The sequence below is a fragment of the Pseudorasbora parva genome, chromosome 19 (genome assembly GCF_024679245.1).
Source record: "Pseudorasbora parva isolate DD20220531a chromosome 19, ASM2467924v1, whole genome shotgun sequence".
Classification (NCBI taxonomy): domain Eukaryota; kingdom Metazoa; phylum Chordata; class Actinopteri; order Cypriniformes; family Gobionidae; genus Pseudorasbora; species Pseudorasbora parva.
Window position 1 is genome coordinate 40,590,650 of NC_090190.1, and position 18,717 is coordinate 40,609,366.

The 18,717-nt window shown below is 37.6% G+C and overlaps 1 protein-coding gene across 3 annotated transcripts in view; it reads right to left on the minus strand.

Annotated features, from left to right (window-relative positions):
* The window catches only part of dennd3a (DENN/MADD domain containing 3a), a 44,682-nt gene that overhangs the window by 13,305 nt on the left and 12,660 nt on the right, over nt 1-18,717 (minus strand). The window contains exons 13-19 of one of the 3 annotated variants that reach the window (XM_067426045.1): nt 17,733-17,914; nt 14,903-15,433; nt 12,854-12,898; nt 10,434-10,693; nt 6,849-7,019; nt 5,572-5,701; nt 2,891-2,998 (exon numbers count right to left, since the gene is read on the minus strand). In XM_067426045.1, the coding sequence (XP_067282146.1) occupies nt 2,891-2,998; nt 5,572-5,701; nt 6,849-7,019; nt 10,434-10,693; nt 12,854-12,898; nt 14,903-15,433; nt 17,733-17,914 (1,427 nt within the window). Of the gene's footprint in view, nt 1-2,890; nt 2,999-5,571; nt 5,702-6,848; nt 7,020-10,433; nt 10,694-12,757; nt 12,899-14,902; nt 15,434-17,732; nt 17,915-18,717 lie in introns of all 3 variants that reach the window. The other 2 variants (XM_067426044.1, XM_067426046.1) reach the window with 2 other exon arrangements.

Sequence of the window (18,717 nt, forward strand, 5' to 3'; positions counted from 1 at the left end):
ATTAAAACTGAGGTAGATTTATTTATTAAAATCTTAATTGTGGTCAGAATTTGTTTTACTCTACACTGTATATCAATAATATCATTACTTCTGATGATTGTCATATTAGTGTCATTAACTAATTGTGTAAGTAAAACACTAAAAACACAAACGGGCAAAAAAAAATTGGTCCACTGTGCATCTCTCTCTCTCTCTCTCTCTCTCTCTCTCTCTCTCTCTCTCTCTCTCTCTCTCTCTCTCTCTCTCTCTCTCTCTCTCTCTCTCTCTCTCTCTCTCTCTCTCTCTCTCTCTCTCTCTCTCTCTCTCTCTCTCTCTCTCTCTCTCTCTCTCTCTCTCTCTCTCTCTCTCTCTCTCTCTCTCACCGACACACACTCGCGCGCGCATCTCACCGACACACACACACACACACACACCTCACCGACAGTGGGCTGGTCGCGAGAGGAGGGAGAGAGCTAAGTTTAGTATTTCAGATCTCCAGTAAGGGCTGTCTAGTCTATTTTATTCATTTTAAACATCGGATGAAATTATTTCTCTTTTGATACAGGCGATGCTGAGTCATTAATACATCACCAAAGACAAACAATTAACGTATCCGATGTTTTAGTGATTATAGTTTGGTACAGTTAGCGTTAGCTTGTTGTAAGTCACCCACCGCAACTAACAAGGTAACGTAATAAGCCTGTGTGTGAATGTAGTTAATGTAGATTTACTGCTGTGCTGGGCTTAATGTTATCTGGAAGAACTTCGAAGAAGCACGATCATTTAATAATTTAATTTCGTGTGGTGAACGTGAAACTATAATAAGCAGTCCAGTCCACGTACGTCGCTGTTTTATGTCGGATGGGATCGCCAAACCACTGAAGTTGAGCGAACTAACTTGTCAAAGATATCTTTGTCCTCCGAGCTGGTCGTGGGCTCTGAGTTTTCTTCACTTTTGCTAATTTTTATCGCTCCACTTCACTCCGATCCTCCAAGCCTGTCAGCCACAGACTGTAAACAGCAGCGCGTGCAGCACCCAGGAGCCCGGTCTGCAGAACGCATGCGCAGCATTACGCAAAGCGCGTAAGCATTATATCGAGAATTTATCGAACTGTTGTTATTGTTTTATCGAGGAAAATTATATCGTGATAATTATCGTTATCGTTTTATCGCCCAGCCCTACGATCGTGTATAACGTTAGTTAATTTATCATTGGAGCATGCGCTCTATGGTGTGTGTTTAAATACATTTGTTTAGCTGACCACTATAGGTGTCAGTTTGATTATTGTAAAACCACCCAAACATAAACCTAGCGTTCTCACAAAGCGTGCTTCGTCATTCAAATGCGCTAACGGACTCCATTGTTGTTCTCTGTTGTATAACGTTACACTAGTCTGACGTGCAAAACCGTTTAGCTTGCTACTGCTAAGGTTTAGTCGCATACAATAGTCCATAAACCGAATCATGTCCTCATAAACTGCGAGTAAACACACACAAATGTTGACAGGCCACTAAATACAGTCCATACCACAGAGACAGACGTCCTGCTGCTGCGGTTTCTCCTGTTCAATTTATTTCAGCCTCCGAATGATTCTGGATCATATCTGTATTAGTTGAATCTGATTGATAGCCATGGTTTATTAGAGTCACGTTTTCTTCTCTGCGCTTGAGGACGTCACCGCTTTGTGCGCTCGTCATTCTTTAGCTCCGCCCACACGATACGCCTCCAGCCGCTCGGTTTTTTCCGGAAAGACTCGGTACAGCCTATATTTCTTTTATAATTATAATAAAACTAAAGACTTTTCGGAGATATGAAGGATGCAATACTACTGAAACTGAGTGTTTCACCCCCCCTTTAAATTAATAAATTAGATTAAATATTTGAAGCGTCAAGTTACTTTCAAAAGGTGATTTGCTCTCTTTTGATCACTACCGTAGACATCCGTGTTAATATTAGAACTATAAACTTTTATCCCAGTATTTTCTGTGATAATATTTGTAACATGAATAATGATATTGTGTTTGAAAAGACTGTGAAGCGGTTTTATACCTATACGTGATATCTGCTTTCTCTTTGGTCAGCAGCATTTAAATGACTAGATCTGAATGTCCGGAGTCAGAGCCTGATCGTTTTCCTTTAGGAATGAGATCGGGTGGGTGTTTGGATTAAGATCATCATGATCTTTAACCGATTAATCATGCATCTCTAGTTCAGATGCTTTTTAAAGTATGAATTCTTGGATGTTGTCTAATCTGAAGTAGCAAAAGGATTCCAGATGTGTGTGTGACATAAAAGCAGCTTTCTCTGATCTCTTGTGGTTTTGAATGCATTTCAACAGAGCCTCTGAAATTCCCTGTGAGTAACCCTGTAACCTGGACTCGTGTTTGTTTAGCTGCTGTTACACCTTTAACAAACAGTAAAGAATTAAGCACAGCAAAGCTTTAGATCTTTAAGTGAATTGAGTCGCTCGTGAGCAAAGGTTTGTGTTACAGTAAGTCAGTCTGAGGAAATCTTAATGACATTAATGTAGTGAGTCACGACATGGAAATATGTCGTAATCACACACTGGAAGGACGGAGGAAATAACTGCACATGTGAACTCTGCCCCGAAGCAGTTATTGCTCAGACGATTTGGAAACCTGCTCTTCTCCATGACCGCAGAAATCGTGACAAAACATCCATCTGCACTGAATCTACAGTCATCAGAGAGACATTTGTGGAATTACCAAGTCAAACTGGTTGATCTGGGTAAAATGGAGCAGCTGTGAAACACTTAAAAGTGAAAGACACTTGTTATGAAATCTAAATATCTTTGCACTTTGTATTGGAGTTAAAACGCAGTTAAATACTGTGCCCAACTCACATGACTTTTCTTTCTCGTGATGTTCAGCAGAAAGCTGGCAGACTTACCAGGTGTGTAGAGCAGGACGTCCACCGCTTGAGGAGACGTCTGGTCCAGAGACGGGTTAATCTTGTGTTTTAGGGTCTCAGATGTAGTTTTGGGGACCATCATGGGCACTATAACAAACCCAGAGACACACAGACACTCATTTAGCAGAAGCTTTTAGCAAAAGCGACTTACGAATGAGGACTAATCAGACTTATCAGATGTAACACACACTGTATGTGACTCACACACTGCTCGTTTATGGTAAAAATCATAAACATGATTACTTTGGTCAATACTGAGAGATTATAATGATTTAACGCAATTATTCATTGACTACTGAAAATAAATTGACAGTGGATTCTCTTAAAACGATTAAAAAACAACTACATGAAAATTTTAAATGATAAATATTATATTCTACCGTTCAAAAGTTTAATGGGCCTGTAAAAAACGATTCTAAAGAAAATAATAATTTTCCTTATTAAAGGTAGGGTAGGACGGACTGATCTAAAACACTTTTGTCCAAATTTGTTTAAACTTTCTTTATATGTCGATACATAATTAAAATGTAAGTACTCTAAAAAAGAAGAGTATAAAAACCGAGTGACTCTAGACTTTTTAATCTGCAATAAACACCGCTCATTATTTTCATTCGGGACGAAAGAAATGATTGGCTGGGGCGACTGTCACTCTCTCTCGCTTTCGCTACAGGATCTGCCCACATGCGCGCGCTCGTTTGATTTGAGCAGTTCAAGAGGCAAGAAACCCAGGCAAAATAATGGCAGAGAAAGAGCATTCAAAATTCACAGTGCAGGGTTTTACAGTCAGCGAAGGCAAGCAATGCAAAAAAAAGGAAGACAGTACGAGAAAAGGCAATGCACAGAAAGTCTTTGGATAAACAAAGAATTTAAACGCGAGTAAATATCTGCGTGGCTTTTCAACGATGGTGAGAACTGAGGGAACTGAAAAACGACTCATTGCTGGCTGTATTTCTGCTGGACAGGTAATCTTTCATTTTGATTATACATTTTTTTGGTTTATGTTTTCATGAAGCATGTATCAAGAGCACATGTAGCTGCCTAATATAGCTAACATAACATTACTTAGCATAAAGTTACAATATTATACACTTAGCCATTAGTAGAGATGATAAATACTCAATATGCTTAGCTGATTGATCGCTGTTGTGTTGAATTTCGCAAAATTAACTTTAGATAACAAAATGCATGTGTAAAAGCTAGTACACCGCATCCAGTAATTTTTTTAGAGCTAAGTTAGCTTTAGCTACTGCTAATCAACAACGCTTTCATCATGGAAACTCTTACATGTAAAACACAGTATATGTTATGAATCTTACCCGAAATTCATCTTCATTACAGTATAACTGATGTTATTGAAAAAACATGATGCTACCCGTTTTCTTTGCCTTATAAATATAACTAGCTCGTTACCAAATCAAACAAAAATATATTTTAAACTTTACCATTCTAGCTTGATAGTGAGTATTAAAAGACATCTTATTTGTTTATATTCATACTGATAAAGTTCGATTTTTTTATTTTATTACATGTGATTGTGACATGTTGTCACTACATGCACACTGCTCCTCTGAGGTCAATAATGGGTCTTCCAGCTGATTGGTCGGTATTTTGGGGGCGTGGCTTTGGAAAGAGCCCAGAAGGGAGAAGGTGGAGTGAATGGAAATAATGAGCCGTCTTTAAAACAGTCGTGAGAGGTCTACAGACACTCAATTTTTATACTTTCTTTTTCAGAGTACTTACATTTTAATTATGTATTGATACATAAAGAAAGTTTAAACAAGCTTGGAAAAAAAAGTTTTTTAACCAATTCCTACCTTTCCTTCCTTTAAGGATGCATTAAATTGATCAGAAGTGACTGTAAAGACATTTATAATGGTACAAAATATTTATATTTCAAATAAATGCTGCTCTTTTGAACTTCCTATTCATCAAAGAATCCTGGAAAATATGAAGCTAAAAAAGTTTTGAACATTGATAATAATCATAAATGTTTCTTGAGCAGCAAATCCTCATATGAGAATGATTAGTGAAGGATCATGTGACACTGAAGACTGGAGTAAGGATGATAAATTCAGCTTTGATCACAGGAATAAATTACATTTCACTATATATTTACATAGAAGACAGATATTTTAAATTGTAATAATATTTCACAATATCCGAATGTTAAGTCGTGACGTAAGGACCCGTTTCACTTGAGAATGCCATTGACGCCCGTTTATGAGCGCTGTTTTTTCATATTAAACATCAAAGATTTAAAAAAGTTAAACATTTTAAATAACCAATACCAATACCAGATTGTTTGTGTATATTAGCACCGTTTGTGGTTTTTCTTGTGGTATAAGATAGAGCGTTTGGACCCGGAAGCGCTGCCGTGTGATGTCAGCCTTAACAACCGGATTACTGATTTTACTGTGTTTTTGATCAAATAAATCCAGCCTTTATGAGCAGAAGAGATTTTTTTTTTAAACTACCGACATAAACAGTAGTGTATAACTATAAATTAAAATAAATTAGATGACAATGAATAAGATGAACTATGTTAACTGCACTTCACAGTCTATTGAAAAATGCTACATGGAATTAATTAAAAATAAAATGTAATTATTATTTGCCCAGCTCTACTTCACACAGTGATAAACTAACTGAGTGATTCCCACCCTCAAACTTCATCTTGTCGAAGTAGGCCAGTTTGGTGGCGGCGTAGATGGCTTTCTGTGACTGCAGGCTCCCGACCACAGCGTCCATCAGCAGGGCGTTCGTCAAGGCCTGCTCCATGAACTGAGGGTCCTGTAGCCGAAATATCACAGCACACATTCATACGATCAGGACAGACACTCCCGACCCTCAGGCCAACAGCAATCTGACTCCAGTCGAAACCAAAACTCAACACTACAGCACTAAACTCATCCAAACCTGCATTCAGTCTGGTATCTACTCAAAACTACACCACTGTGCAGGACTGTGTTATTTTACACAGTACTCTGCTGTTTTCAGTGTCCGCAGTAAATGCTGACTCCATCTTTGCATGTTGTGTATAACTTGCATTTGGGAACATTTTGGTGGATTTCAGCAGTTTCACCAAGATGTGAAACAAGAAGTGGTGTTTTTGGCAAAGTAAAAGCTTAAGGGTTTAATGTTTGAAAGTGAAGAACTTAAAAATATTAAATGATCATTTTGTTTTACAATACTAATGTCTTTTCAAATACTGCTTTTTTTAAACTTAAAATACAGTTGTATCATACCAATAGAAATAATTATTGTAATCTTTTATATTTAAGCATAATCAAAATGGGCCTACAATATTTGTTTTAATGTAGCCCAATTCTGTAAACAAGTTACTATAATTATTTATTATAATTGGAGTTAAAAATAAAAATCAATTATGACAAAAAACATATTTAAAAGCAATAAAGAATGTAAATATATTGTAAACAAGTTACTATAATTATTTTTTATAATTAGAGTTAAAATAAAAATAAAACAAAACAATTATATTTAAAAGCAATAAGGAATGTAAATATACTTTAAATAAGTTACTATATATTGTTTTATAATATTAGACAAAAGATAATTAATTAAAGGCAATAAAGTATGTTTAAATAACTTTTATTCTTAACAGTTTTTTTATGACATGAAATGTTTATTACAGTTCAAATTGCAATATAACAAAATAATCATAAATATTGTGCAACCCTATACTGCAAGTAGATCATTTAAAAATAAAACAAGCTCATAAAATAAATCACTCTAAAAAGAATGAAATATTTTATTTGTTTACCTACATGTCATGTGACCACCAGACATTAGAGAGCCGTGAACGTGCACATTTGTTGTTTAATATTTCACATCTCAGGGGAAACTATTTTATGTCAAAGAGCTTCGGCTGACAAAAAGAGTTTAGGAATCCCTGAGCTAGAAGATGAAATCATCAAACCTTATGACTGTCCGCTATCTTCCTCCCGGCCCACATCTCTTTGATCATCAGGTGCCAAAGGTCACACTCCGACTTCAGATTGGCCTCGAACGACTCCTTCCTGAAGGCCGTTTTGATCTTGAGCGACGGGATCCTCAGCAGAAGGAAAGGAGCAGAAGATATCTTCACATCCTGGATAAGAAGAGTAACGTGTCATGGTTACATGAGAGAACAATTAAAGGGGTACTTCAGTGCTGGGAAGATGCATCTGTATTTAAACTGGGTCATTAATGTAGTAGAAATGTGAAATTATTTTTGAATTTGGTGCTTTCTAGACTGAGAAAAGACAGAAAATGTATTTTTGTCTCATGGGGAGGAAAGACAACAATTCCCAGAATGCTTCGCTGCCCTGTGAGGCCACTCCTAAAGCCACCGCTACTGAATCACTGATCACTTTCCCACCGCGTTCATCTTCATAAAATCAGTTCAGTTGGAGAACAGACACTATAACAGGGTTTTTCCTGGGTCAGAAATGATCTTCGGTGGCGGCTGTCTAGCTGACCAGACATGGTCATCCACACACACGCATACACGCGAGCACACACACCCACACAGTAAAAGTACCTACCCGCGTGATATGTGAGCCCAAATTTGCTAAATAAATGCAAAGAATCTTTTTTTTTTCTCATTATGTATGATGTCTTGATGTTTCTTTTGTTCCCTGTTTTACCCAGTTTGCATGGTTTACTGATTAATTATTTTGGCAACAATCATTAAAAAATAGCATTAAAAATGTAATAAATAGTCTAATTCTCTACCATATACAATTTAATAACATTATCAGCCAGCTATCAACAACTTGCATTGCTCTGATTTCACCTTATTCCAGTCTAAACTAAAAAAAAGTTTTTTTTCTTTTGTTTTTGGTAATTTACTACACATTATCAATATAAATACTCAAAATAAATTCACGGGTTCACACTTACATCAAATTAAATAGAGTAAAGATTATGCGTATTTGGCATGCTGTCCAGGGGAGGGCTCCGGGCTCGGATTTTACCCGAACCCAGAGTATCCCCCAGTCTATACACTAGACTGTATTAGATTGGATTATGTAGAAGTCTAATAGGAGTTTTATTAAATCACAGTGAGGAGATGGGGTGGTGGAGGGATGCTAAGAAACTGTCAACTGAAGGAAGGTAAGACAGCTGTATATATACGCTCCTCCTGTTATTGATAAATTGATTAGTTTAGTATGCTCCACTCGTATTTGATTAGGTTTAATTATCTGGGCAAGCTCCGCATGGCTTAATTAGGTTACGTTATCTGACATGCTCCACTGTTTAATTATCTGAACGTACTCCTCCCGAAATTAGTTAATAAAACTTCACTACAGGAAAATACTGAGGATTATTAAGACTAATTCTTACTAACCCCTCTTGTTTAATGGGGTAAGCACACTTGTATTCTCATTTCAGAGTTGTTGTGAGTAAATGATTAAACACTGATACTTGAGTTCAGTGTTGGATAGATCAGTTCAGTAAAATGAATCGGTTCGAATGAGTCGGTGAAACGGACAATAGCGGACGCGTTATGTTTGAATCCAGACTGTTAAAACAACGCAAAAGATTTGTGTCATCACAGAAAACACTTTATAAGGATATGTTTTCCATTTATTTGAAAGTATAGTTTATGTCAGCTGCGTGTGTAAAACGTCTGTCAGAAGAGTTGCGTTTTTTGAGCGCAATTCACACCCAACAGCAATTCAGGGGGGAAAAAATGTGCAAACGCGCCACGTGGAACATGGAGTCAGTCTTCCGACCTTTTACCATTGTGTAAGTTCAGTTGATTTTGATTGATCTGTGCGAGTGAGAGCTCAGACGGTGATCGTTTTGAAGACGAGAGAGTGCGCGCGCGGCTCTCTGCTCGTTCTCTGTCACTCAGTTAACGTGCGCCCTGTCACGCGCATTACTCATCCACATCAATATATAAAGCACAATAACTCATCAAATAAGGCTTTGGCGGGACAAAAATTTGTTTAGGCGGCCGCCAAAAAAATTTTAATGTAGGAAAAACCCTGTATAATTAAAAACTGGACACGTCTGTTCAATATAATGTGATTATATTGCGGAATTGCTGAATTTATTACATGCGGAAAAGGCTCCTCCGCTTGCTGTAGTTTTTTAGCCTGGTATTACCAGACTCCGTACATTTCATTTGTACATAGAGTCTGGCCACTCTCCATTGACGAGGGTTTATTTCCGCGAAGGCGGGCACTCTGTTGAGGTTTAAAACTATTGGATCTGCCCTGAGCCACTCTGGATCTGCCATAACCAATCGCTAACGTTTGGTCGTGACGCATGTCATGCGCCCTTCGCCTGTTTCACTCATGGAAATCCAACAAAATAAAAGTGCACATGTGCATGCCACCTCAGTAATAAAACTATAGGTTAAAACCTAAAACTTGTGCATTCGGATTGTGATTTATTCACGCCACGGTGGAGAGGAGAGTTTTGTGATCGGGAACGCGGCGCTCACGTGGTCCGTAACATCATTGTATGCTGTAAATAAAATGTCATATGCTTGGTATGATAATAAATGCTGCTATAAGTAATGGACCAATTCAAATGTTTAAGTGCTTTTATTTTCAATTGTTTGAGCGGTGATGAAATATATTGCTCTTCTGAATACTTGCCAGCATTTAAAGGAAATACAAGTCTATAAATGCATCCTAATAACAGCAAAGCAACCGTATGGTGTTCTGCAGGGGTCAAAAATGATTACAAACAGTGAATTTTGAAGTGATATATTGTTGAAAACTCAGAGATGTGGATTCGGACAGCTGTTACATCAACACGACCTTGCGTTTGTCAAAAGCAGTAGGTAACTCGGCCGGGGATTATTCCGCGGGTGGTGAGAGACGGACGGCAATGAAATAACTGACCAGTCCCTGTAACTTAAATGATGGCAATACCTTCCGACCCCACGAGAAACAGTTACCGTCCGAATAGCTTCAGCCAACTCCTTCATCACTAACGAAGCGATCTGGAAAATCAAACTTTTCCTGAATTTACCCTGTTGGAGGGCCACAACATCATGGCCACCAACAAACCCCAGCAAAGACTGTTATTGCTCCGGCTTTAACTTCTGGAAATTCTGCAGCGGTGCCACAATGCAATGAATGGTTTAGCTTGCATCTTTTACGGCGCCGCCATTACTGAACTACATCTCAAACTAGCGCTCGACATCAACGTCATCGTTCTCAGCCACTCCCTCTGTTCGCTGATTGGACCGGTAAAAATTTGTTCAGAGAAAACCTAAGACTACACAGCAGTCCCAGATGTAGTACTGAAGGAAAATGAAAATTGAGCGGAAGTACGTAGGAGGACAGAGCCAGGCTAGTAGTTTTTAGCCTGTGGCCTAAAAATTCCTCCAATTTGCGTCATCGGAGGATTTTTCCTGAAATAAAATGCATAAATCTCTTGTTTCAGGGGAATGGGGGGCATGATCATTTGAATATACTCTTGGGTTTCTACTGATAGAAAGAAATATGCTAATCGCTGAAGTAACCCTTCAAACATGCTTAGGTTCTTGGGTGATCCTCACCTCAATATCTCTGAATTTGGTGATCTCGACGTACCCTGGCCGGCCCTCCGTCAGCAGGAAGAGCCTGCGCTGGGTCATGGCGATCTTCCCCACACCGTGGCTGGTCTTTATGGATGACGAGAGCTTGTAGACACATTCATCGCTCTCCAGATGCTCCAGCACGACGGCCGGTAAGTCCACGTCCTGCGCCGCCGCTTCAGTCTCCTTCCAGAAGCTGTAGAAGAAGCGGAAGGTCTCTGGATCCACCTGCTTCTGCTGACCTGCGTGAGGACGGATCGCAAACACCAGAGTTTTATTCTAGAGCAAATGCTATAGATGCCACAGACACCTAGATATGATCATCCTAGTGCATGGGACCCCCACCCTAAAAGCACAGAAAATATTTAGTTTCTATTACACTACAATTGATAATGTAGTGTAATACAAACTAAATATATTTTCAAAAAATATTTAATATTATTAATATTTTTTCCTGCTCACTATAGTACTGTACTGTTAGATGTATTTATTAATTTTAATCATTTTGATTATAGATTTATTTATTTAAAATATATTTTTTATTTATTTTTTGTTTTATTTTTTTACACTGGTTCTCTCTAAACTTGTCCACAAACCCGCTAACACTCCCTTTATTTATTATAATATTTATTTATTTAAATCTTATTTATTATTATTTATTTATAATTTTCTATTTATTTATTTATTTATTTATTTAATTTATTAAATATTTTTTTTCTCCTAACTTTTCATTGGACCACCTGACACTCTCTTTAATTATTATTATTATCATTTATTTATCATTTTAATACATTTTCTATTTATTTATTTAATTCATTAATTATATATATATATATATATATATATATATATATATATATATATATATATATATATATATATATATATATATATATATATACATATATATATATATATATAATTTTTTTACTTTTCAATGGTCCATCTGACACTCCCTTTAATTATTTAAATGTTGTTTTATTATTATATATTTATTTTAATATATTTTAATATTTATTTTAAAGTATTCTTTTCATTTGTTTATTTATTTAATTGTACTTTTTTTTTTTACACTGTTGTCCTTTAAACTTTTCCACGGACTTACTAACAATTTATTTATTGGTATATTTATTATTAATATTTAGTTATTTATTATTTTAATCTATTTTTTATTTATTTAATTCCTTAATTTAATCTTATTTTTATTATTTATTTAATTTTTCCTCCTAACTTTTCAATGGACCACCTGACACGCGCCCTTTATGTAATTATTGAAATTACTACGCTATATATATATACACACACACACACACACACACACACACACACACACACACACACATATATATATATATATATATATACACATACATACATACATACATACATATATATATATATATATATATATACTTCAATTATTTAATTAAATCCTTTTTTTTTTTTACTACTTATTTAAAAATTCTATATCCTCTAATTTATTCCACTGACGTCCTCACTCCCTTGCTGATCCCTGTTTAAGGGAATGATAAAAAAACCAAGGATAGATTATAATGGGCAGGGAATGAAGTTTTAAAGGGACAGTTCGCCCAAGTTCACCCACTGAAGATGCTTTCATCACTTACTCACTCTTATGTTGTGCCAAACCTGTTTGATTTGATTTTTTTCCATGGAACGCAAATGCACCAATACAAAAATAGTGACCAAAAAAATATGAAATTGAATGCATAAAATTAGCCACATAAATCATGCACTATACATACAGGTCTACTGAAGTCGTATGATGGATGCTTTACAGCATGCAAAGAACACACTCATTTAATCATTACTTGCTGATATATGATGTGGACCAAAATATCTGCGGCATTACATGGAAGAAGGAATGTCATATAAAACATGAGGGTGAGTAAATGATGATTGAATCATTGGAGAGTTCATGACATCTGAGATAAGTTCACTTTATGGCTCTAAGCAATGAATCAACAGGGTGAATCCCCATGAGCGAAATATAAACGGCAACAAGATATAGCACAAATATCTCCTTCAAACCTGTCCGTCAACTCCAGAGAATGATACGTCATGCCACGAATGAAGAAATACATTTGGGGTATTTGACACACACACGCACACGACAAACACAAACTTGTTCTACTAACACCGTCCAGGAACTATGAAGAGTCATATAGCCGTAAACAGACAGGAAATGATTAACCAGCGTTACACTCCTCAAGCATGGAGTGCAGCGGAGTGTGAGCAAAGGGCTAAAGCGCACACGGTTAGAGAACGCAGCGGTGGATGAGGCCTACCTGAGGGATATTCATGCACATGCAAGAATGGAGGAGTGCCATGCCATGATGGAATTAGTACAGATGGCACACACTGCACTTGCAGACTACGCTTACCGTCCACGGCAAGGTAAAATACAGACTGGGAAGAGGCCTCCACACCTGGCAAACCAAAGCCGTTTTTACCAACAACACTCGGGAAGAGCACATCAGCCAATATCAGCATCCTTAAAGCAATATCAGCATCCTTAAAGCAATATCAGCATCCTTAAAGCAATATCAGCATCTTTAAATCATAGGAATCTGTTTGAGTCAGCTGATACTGGAAGCAGATATCATCAGTATATTTTTACTTTAATTTATTCTAACAGTATATTCAATACAACAGGGAAATGTATCTATCTATTTGTCAGTCTGTCTGTCCGTCCATCATCCATCCATCCATCGATTCATCCATCTATCAGTCTATCTATATATCCATCCATCCCACTATCGATCATCCTTGCATTCATTTTCCATCTATCCATCCATCTATCAAACATCCATCCATCCATCCATCCATCCATATGGAGAACTGGCACCCCGACTGAGTCTGGTTTCTCCAAGGTTTTTTTTTCTCCATCACGCCCTGATGGAGTTTCGGTTCCTTGCCACTGTCGCCTTTGGCTTGGCTTGCTCAGTTGGGGACACTAAAATTATGATTAAAGTTATTCAACTAATTATACAAATAAAATTAATGAATTAGGTTTTATTTAATTCTATAAACTATAATACTGATATGCCAACATTGTCGCTATATGATAAATTAAAATAAGCTGATAACATCACTGTTTTCTCCAGTACGACTGTACAGCCAAATCTAATTTTGTTGGAATATTGTCCTGTTTGACACTGTGAAGCTGCTTTGACACAATCGGCATTGTAAAAGTGCTATATAAATAAACTTGATTGATATATCTATCCTCGGATCCATCCATCCATCCATCCGTTTATCTGTCCCTCTATCTATATGTCCCATCTTCCAACATTCACCCATCCATCCCTCTATCTATGTCTATCCATCCATCCATCCCTCTATTTATCTGCCTATCTATTGATCCTTCCGTCCATCCCTCTATATATCTGTCCTCGGATCCATCCATCCATCTATCAGTCTATCTATACATCTATCCATCCCACTATCTATCATCCTTGCATTCATTTTCCATCTATTCATCCATCTATCAAACATCCATCCATCCATCAATCCATATATCTGTCCTCGGATCCATCCATCCATCCATCCATCCATCCATCCATCCATCCATACATCCATCCATACATCCATCTATCATACATCCATTTTTCCATCCATACATCTGTCCTTACATCCATCCACCTATGTCTATACATCCATCTATCTATCTGTCCCTCTATTCTAATGTCCTTCCTTCCATCATTTACCCATCCATCCCTCTATCTATGTCTATCCATCCATCCATCCATCCCTCTATTTTTATCTGCTTATCTATTGATCCATCTGTCCATCCCTCTTTCTATCTCTCCTTGCATCCATCCACCCATCCATCCATCCATCCATCCATCCATCCATCCATCCATCCACCCACCCATCCATCCATCCATCCATCCATCCATCCGTCTATCCATCTATCATACATCCATTTTTCCATCCATCTGTCCTTACATCCATCCACCTATGTCTATACATCCATCATCCAGCCATCTATCCGTTTATCCATCCCTCTATCTATATGTAATTTCTTCCATTTATTCACCCATCCACCTATACATCTGTGGGTGTATAGGATGGACATCCATCCATCCATCTGTCTATCTCTCTGTCTATCCATCCATTCATCCCTTTATTTATCTGTCTATCCGTCCGTCAAACTATCTGTCCATCCGTCCATCAATCATCCTTGGATTTGTGTCAGAAGCAGGTATATTTCTAAGAGCAGATACATTTTCAGCAAGTGATCTGGAGAAGGGTTCTGTTAGGTCACGCAGCACTTGGTAAAGAATCGACCTCAGTATACTTGGATTGCAAGAGCAGGAAAAGGATGTCAGATTTGATCTCAGAGTTTCCCAAGCCAATTAGTTTGCTTGTCAGCTTGGCAACCAATCATGCGACAGCTCTATGCTGATTAGTGTTTTGTTTGTACTTACCCACAGTGAGCGCCTCGAACAGCCGCTGGATGGTGCCCAGATCCTTTACAATGCCTGACTCCTGAACGCGCCGCACAAAGTCCTCCACGTGCAAGTGTTTCTTGGGCAGTTCGAATCTCTTCACTGTCCCGCCATCCACCGGTCGCGCCAGCTCTCGCTCATTTTCTTTTTTCACCCGGCTGATTAGACGCTTTAAATCAGTGCGTTGCTCGGCTAACTTCCTCTCCTCCGCTGGCAGAGACTCAACGAGCGTGTTCAGCAGCTCTGCAGGAAAGATGTCCATGTCCGTCTTATACAAGTTCTGGAAGTCTCCGAGGGCGTCCACGCGTCTGCCGGCAACAGAGTTCACCAGGCCTCGTAGATAATAGTAACGGGCCAGGAGGGCGGAGTCATCTGGGGTCGCAGTGGAGATGGCCCTGCTCAACTGGCCAATGAGATCATAGTAATACTTCTGAACGTAGTGGTAGGCCAATGGAGGAGGGAATTCTGGAAGTTTAAATGTTCTGATTGGCCTCGAGGGACCCCAGGAACCTGTTAACATAAAATGGAGATAAGTGTCATGCACTATGATTTTTTCCATGTTTTATGCACCTTATTCCTATGGGTGTAACTTCTGTTAAGCTGTAAACAATTAGTGAAAGGCTCGCTCTATAAACGCAATAATACTTCTTCTTTTTTCTCTGGGTACAATTAAATTACATATTTTACTCCCTCTTCAAACATTAAAGGAACTGTATGTAAAATGGACCTGATGTGTCACTGGACATTAAGAAAATATTGTTAATTTCTAATACTTCTATCACTGACAGCTGTAGTCCGGCCAGGATATTGTCATTTAAAAGTTGTTGTCGCAGCCCTCAACTGATGTTGATGTTGTCATGTTGTGTTTTGGCCTGAAGCTCCTCCCTCCACCTATCGACCAATCACGAAGTCAGTAGTGTTTCTGCATCCGGGTTGCCAGATCTGCTCTACAGTCATCTGAAAAGGATTGTAGTACCAGTTCTGGCCACAATCTTACATACACTTCCTTTAAACATTTAACCTGTTAACTGTCACCCCCTTTTTGAAAATATACATGAAAATTCACTATCCAAACTTAAATGGTTGCAAATTCAGGAATGCTTTGGAATATAGACATAAGTTTGGTATCATTGTAAAGAAGACAGTCAGCAGAGTATTGCTCAAGTCAATTTGAAATCACTTCAAAAAAATTAAAGTATAAAAAAGTTATGGAAGTTTAAATTTACTGTAAATCAAATACTGTACTAGATAGTTAATATTTAATATAAAATATATGTTACAAAATAATTTGTACTCTAAAATGACTACCAAATCAAAGCCATATGTCCAATCAATTTTTGTTCCAAATTTGAAGTTGATATCACAAAAATTGAAGTTCCCATGAGATTTTGTTTAGGCGCTGTACCAAAAATAGCCACCGGGTGTCATAGAATTTCCTCAAAATTATATATTTTTTTCCAAATATCACAAAACAGTTTGTAGATATAGAACCGTGAGACTCCGACCTTTCCGACGATATGTGTTTTGTTAAGATTAGAAAAGGTTTTCATTATGAAGTAGTTAAATAAATAGGAAACCTGCTAGAATAATTTAGAGCACCGTTTCCATGGTAACATAAGGTCCGATTTCAAAACGGGTTTCACAGGATGAATCTTGAGTCCGTAAGCTTTCGAATGATATATAGTTTTTTTCAACATTAGATCAGAATAAATATAGGATATAATTGTTTTAAACATGCAGTGTCAAATGGGCCCACCGGTGGGCCAGTGACACTTAACAGGTTAAAAGTGTAAAAGCATCGACACGGTACTTCTAACAGACCAGGAATAACCACAAAAGCGTGATTATTTCCGCACCAATAATGGACGGGTTAAACATCACTATACTCATATGTATATGTAACATATTTTGCCTTAAAGGGTATACCCAATAGTTCACCCAAAAATTAGAATGTGATGTTTATCTGCTCACCCCCAGGGCATCAGAGATGTAGGTGTGTTTGCTTCTTCAGCAGAACACAAATGAAGATTTTTAACTCAACCGTTGCTCGTATAATGCGTGTCAATGGGGTGTATTTCTATGAGAGTAAAACACACAGACATACAAATCCATATTAAACCCTGCGGCTCATGGCGACACATTGATGTCTTAAGACACGAAACGATCGGTTTCTGCGAGACACACAACAGTATTTATGTTATTTTTTACCTCATAGCAGACGAATCTCATCTAGCTTTCCCAACACCATTACTTTCGTCGAAGAAGGTCAAAAACCCGTCAAAATCATAGATATGTGTATATAGCCACAGGGTTTATTATGGATTCGTATGTCTATGTGTTTTTTACTTTCATAGTGACTCTCATAAATTAAAAAACAAACAAACACCTCATATGAATGGCACAGTGCAAAGGTTGGAGTTAAAAATCTTAATTTGTGTTATACTGAAGAAACAAACACACCTACATCATGTCCTGGGGGTTAGCAGATAAACATCACATTCTCATTTTTGGGTGAACTATCCCTTTAATCAAAAATGTTCATTAACTTCAGCATTGCCTGATACTGTTTCAAAGCGATCTCCATCATTTTGACAGAAAATAAATTGTATTTACCTGTGAAAACAAACCTAGAAAAAGATGACTCATCAGGATCATCCTGATAGGCTCATCAGGAATAAGGTGGATAGATTACAAAAATCAACAAAGAAAAATATTTGCATTCTTCAAACCACATCTGGGGTCCCTGGTTTAACATGTTCCTAATTTTTTTGTGATTTTCAGAATAATCTGTTTTTATAAGTTCCCTCACCGCTCTGTAAAGTCATCGTCCTCATTGAGATCTGTCGGACCGGGATGGTGAGCAATCGGTAATCTGCTAGGTTTGGCATACTCTTCCCCAGCCTGTTGTTCAGGCCGTTCTCAGGTCTGAAGTTCTTGCGGTTGACCTGCTCCATCGTGGGTCTGCGTGGAGACTCCGTCATGGCCTTCATCCTGAGGAAAAGACATGTTATCAACTTCAATTTAGCTTTTTCAGATTGTCAGATAATGATTTTTAATCACCTAAACTGAAACAGTCTGCTGTTTTTTTAACCTAATGTCTGGTAGTGCTTTACCACTGGTAATCATTTCAACATGTAGAGAAAATGAGTAACATGTTTACTGTAAATGCACAGGATCCTGAAATCTATGACTCACTGTTCCAAAAATAAAAAAACGGACCAAATCACTTACCAAACCTGTCAAGTTACATGCAATCTAATACCATGACACGCTAAAAAAAACTAAGCCAGGAAGGGACTAAGTTATTATTATTAATGTCAAACATTCAGTACATACTGAAAATCATTTAACAAGTAACACTTTAGTTTGTATGCCCATGTTACACTCTCTCTCAGGACATGTTTGACTGATGTGCCTTTAACCCTCTTCACATGTCAACTGAGCACAATGCTTTCTCTGCTGTGCTCACACTGGCATGTGGGTTTGCTGTTGTGTTAAATATAGTTTTAACTCCCCTATCTTTCTGTAACAAAATGAAACTGACAGATTTATCCTTCACCCTCATTACTAGAGAGTGAGGAAATAATGCCTATTTTTTCCTGTGACGTTTAGTTGTTTCCTGCATTTGTGTGATGCATAATTGTTTCTAGTAAGCAATGAGCCCTTTAAAGTTCCCGTTATTTGTCTTGACGGTCTCACACAATCTTTTGACATGCATACAAGGTCAAAAAGCACTCTAATGTTCTCCTGATATACATTGCACATTTTCTCACAGTGTCCGAAATGGCTCGATA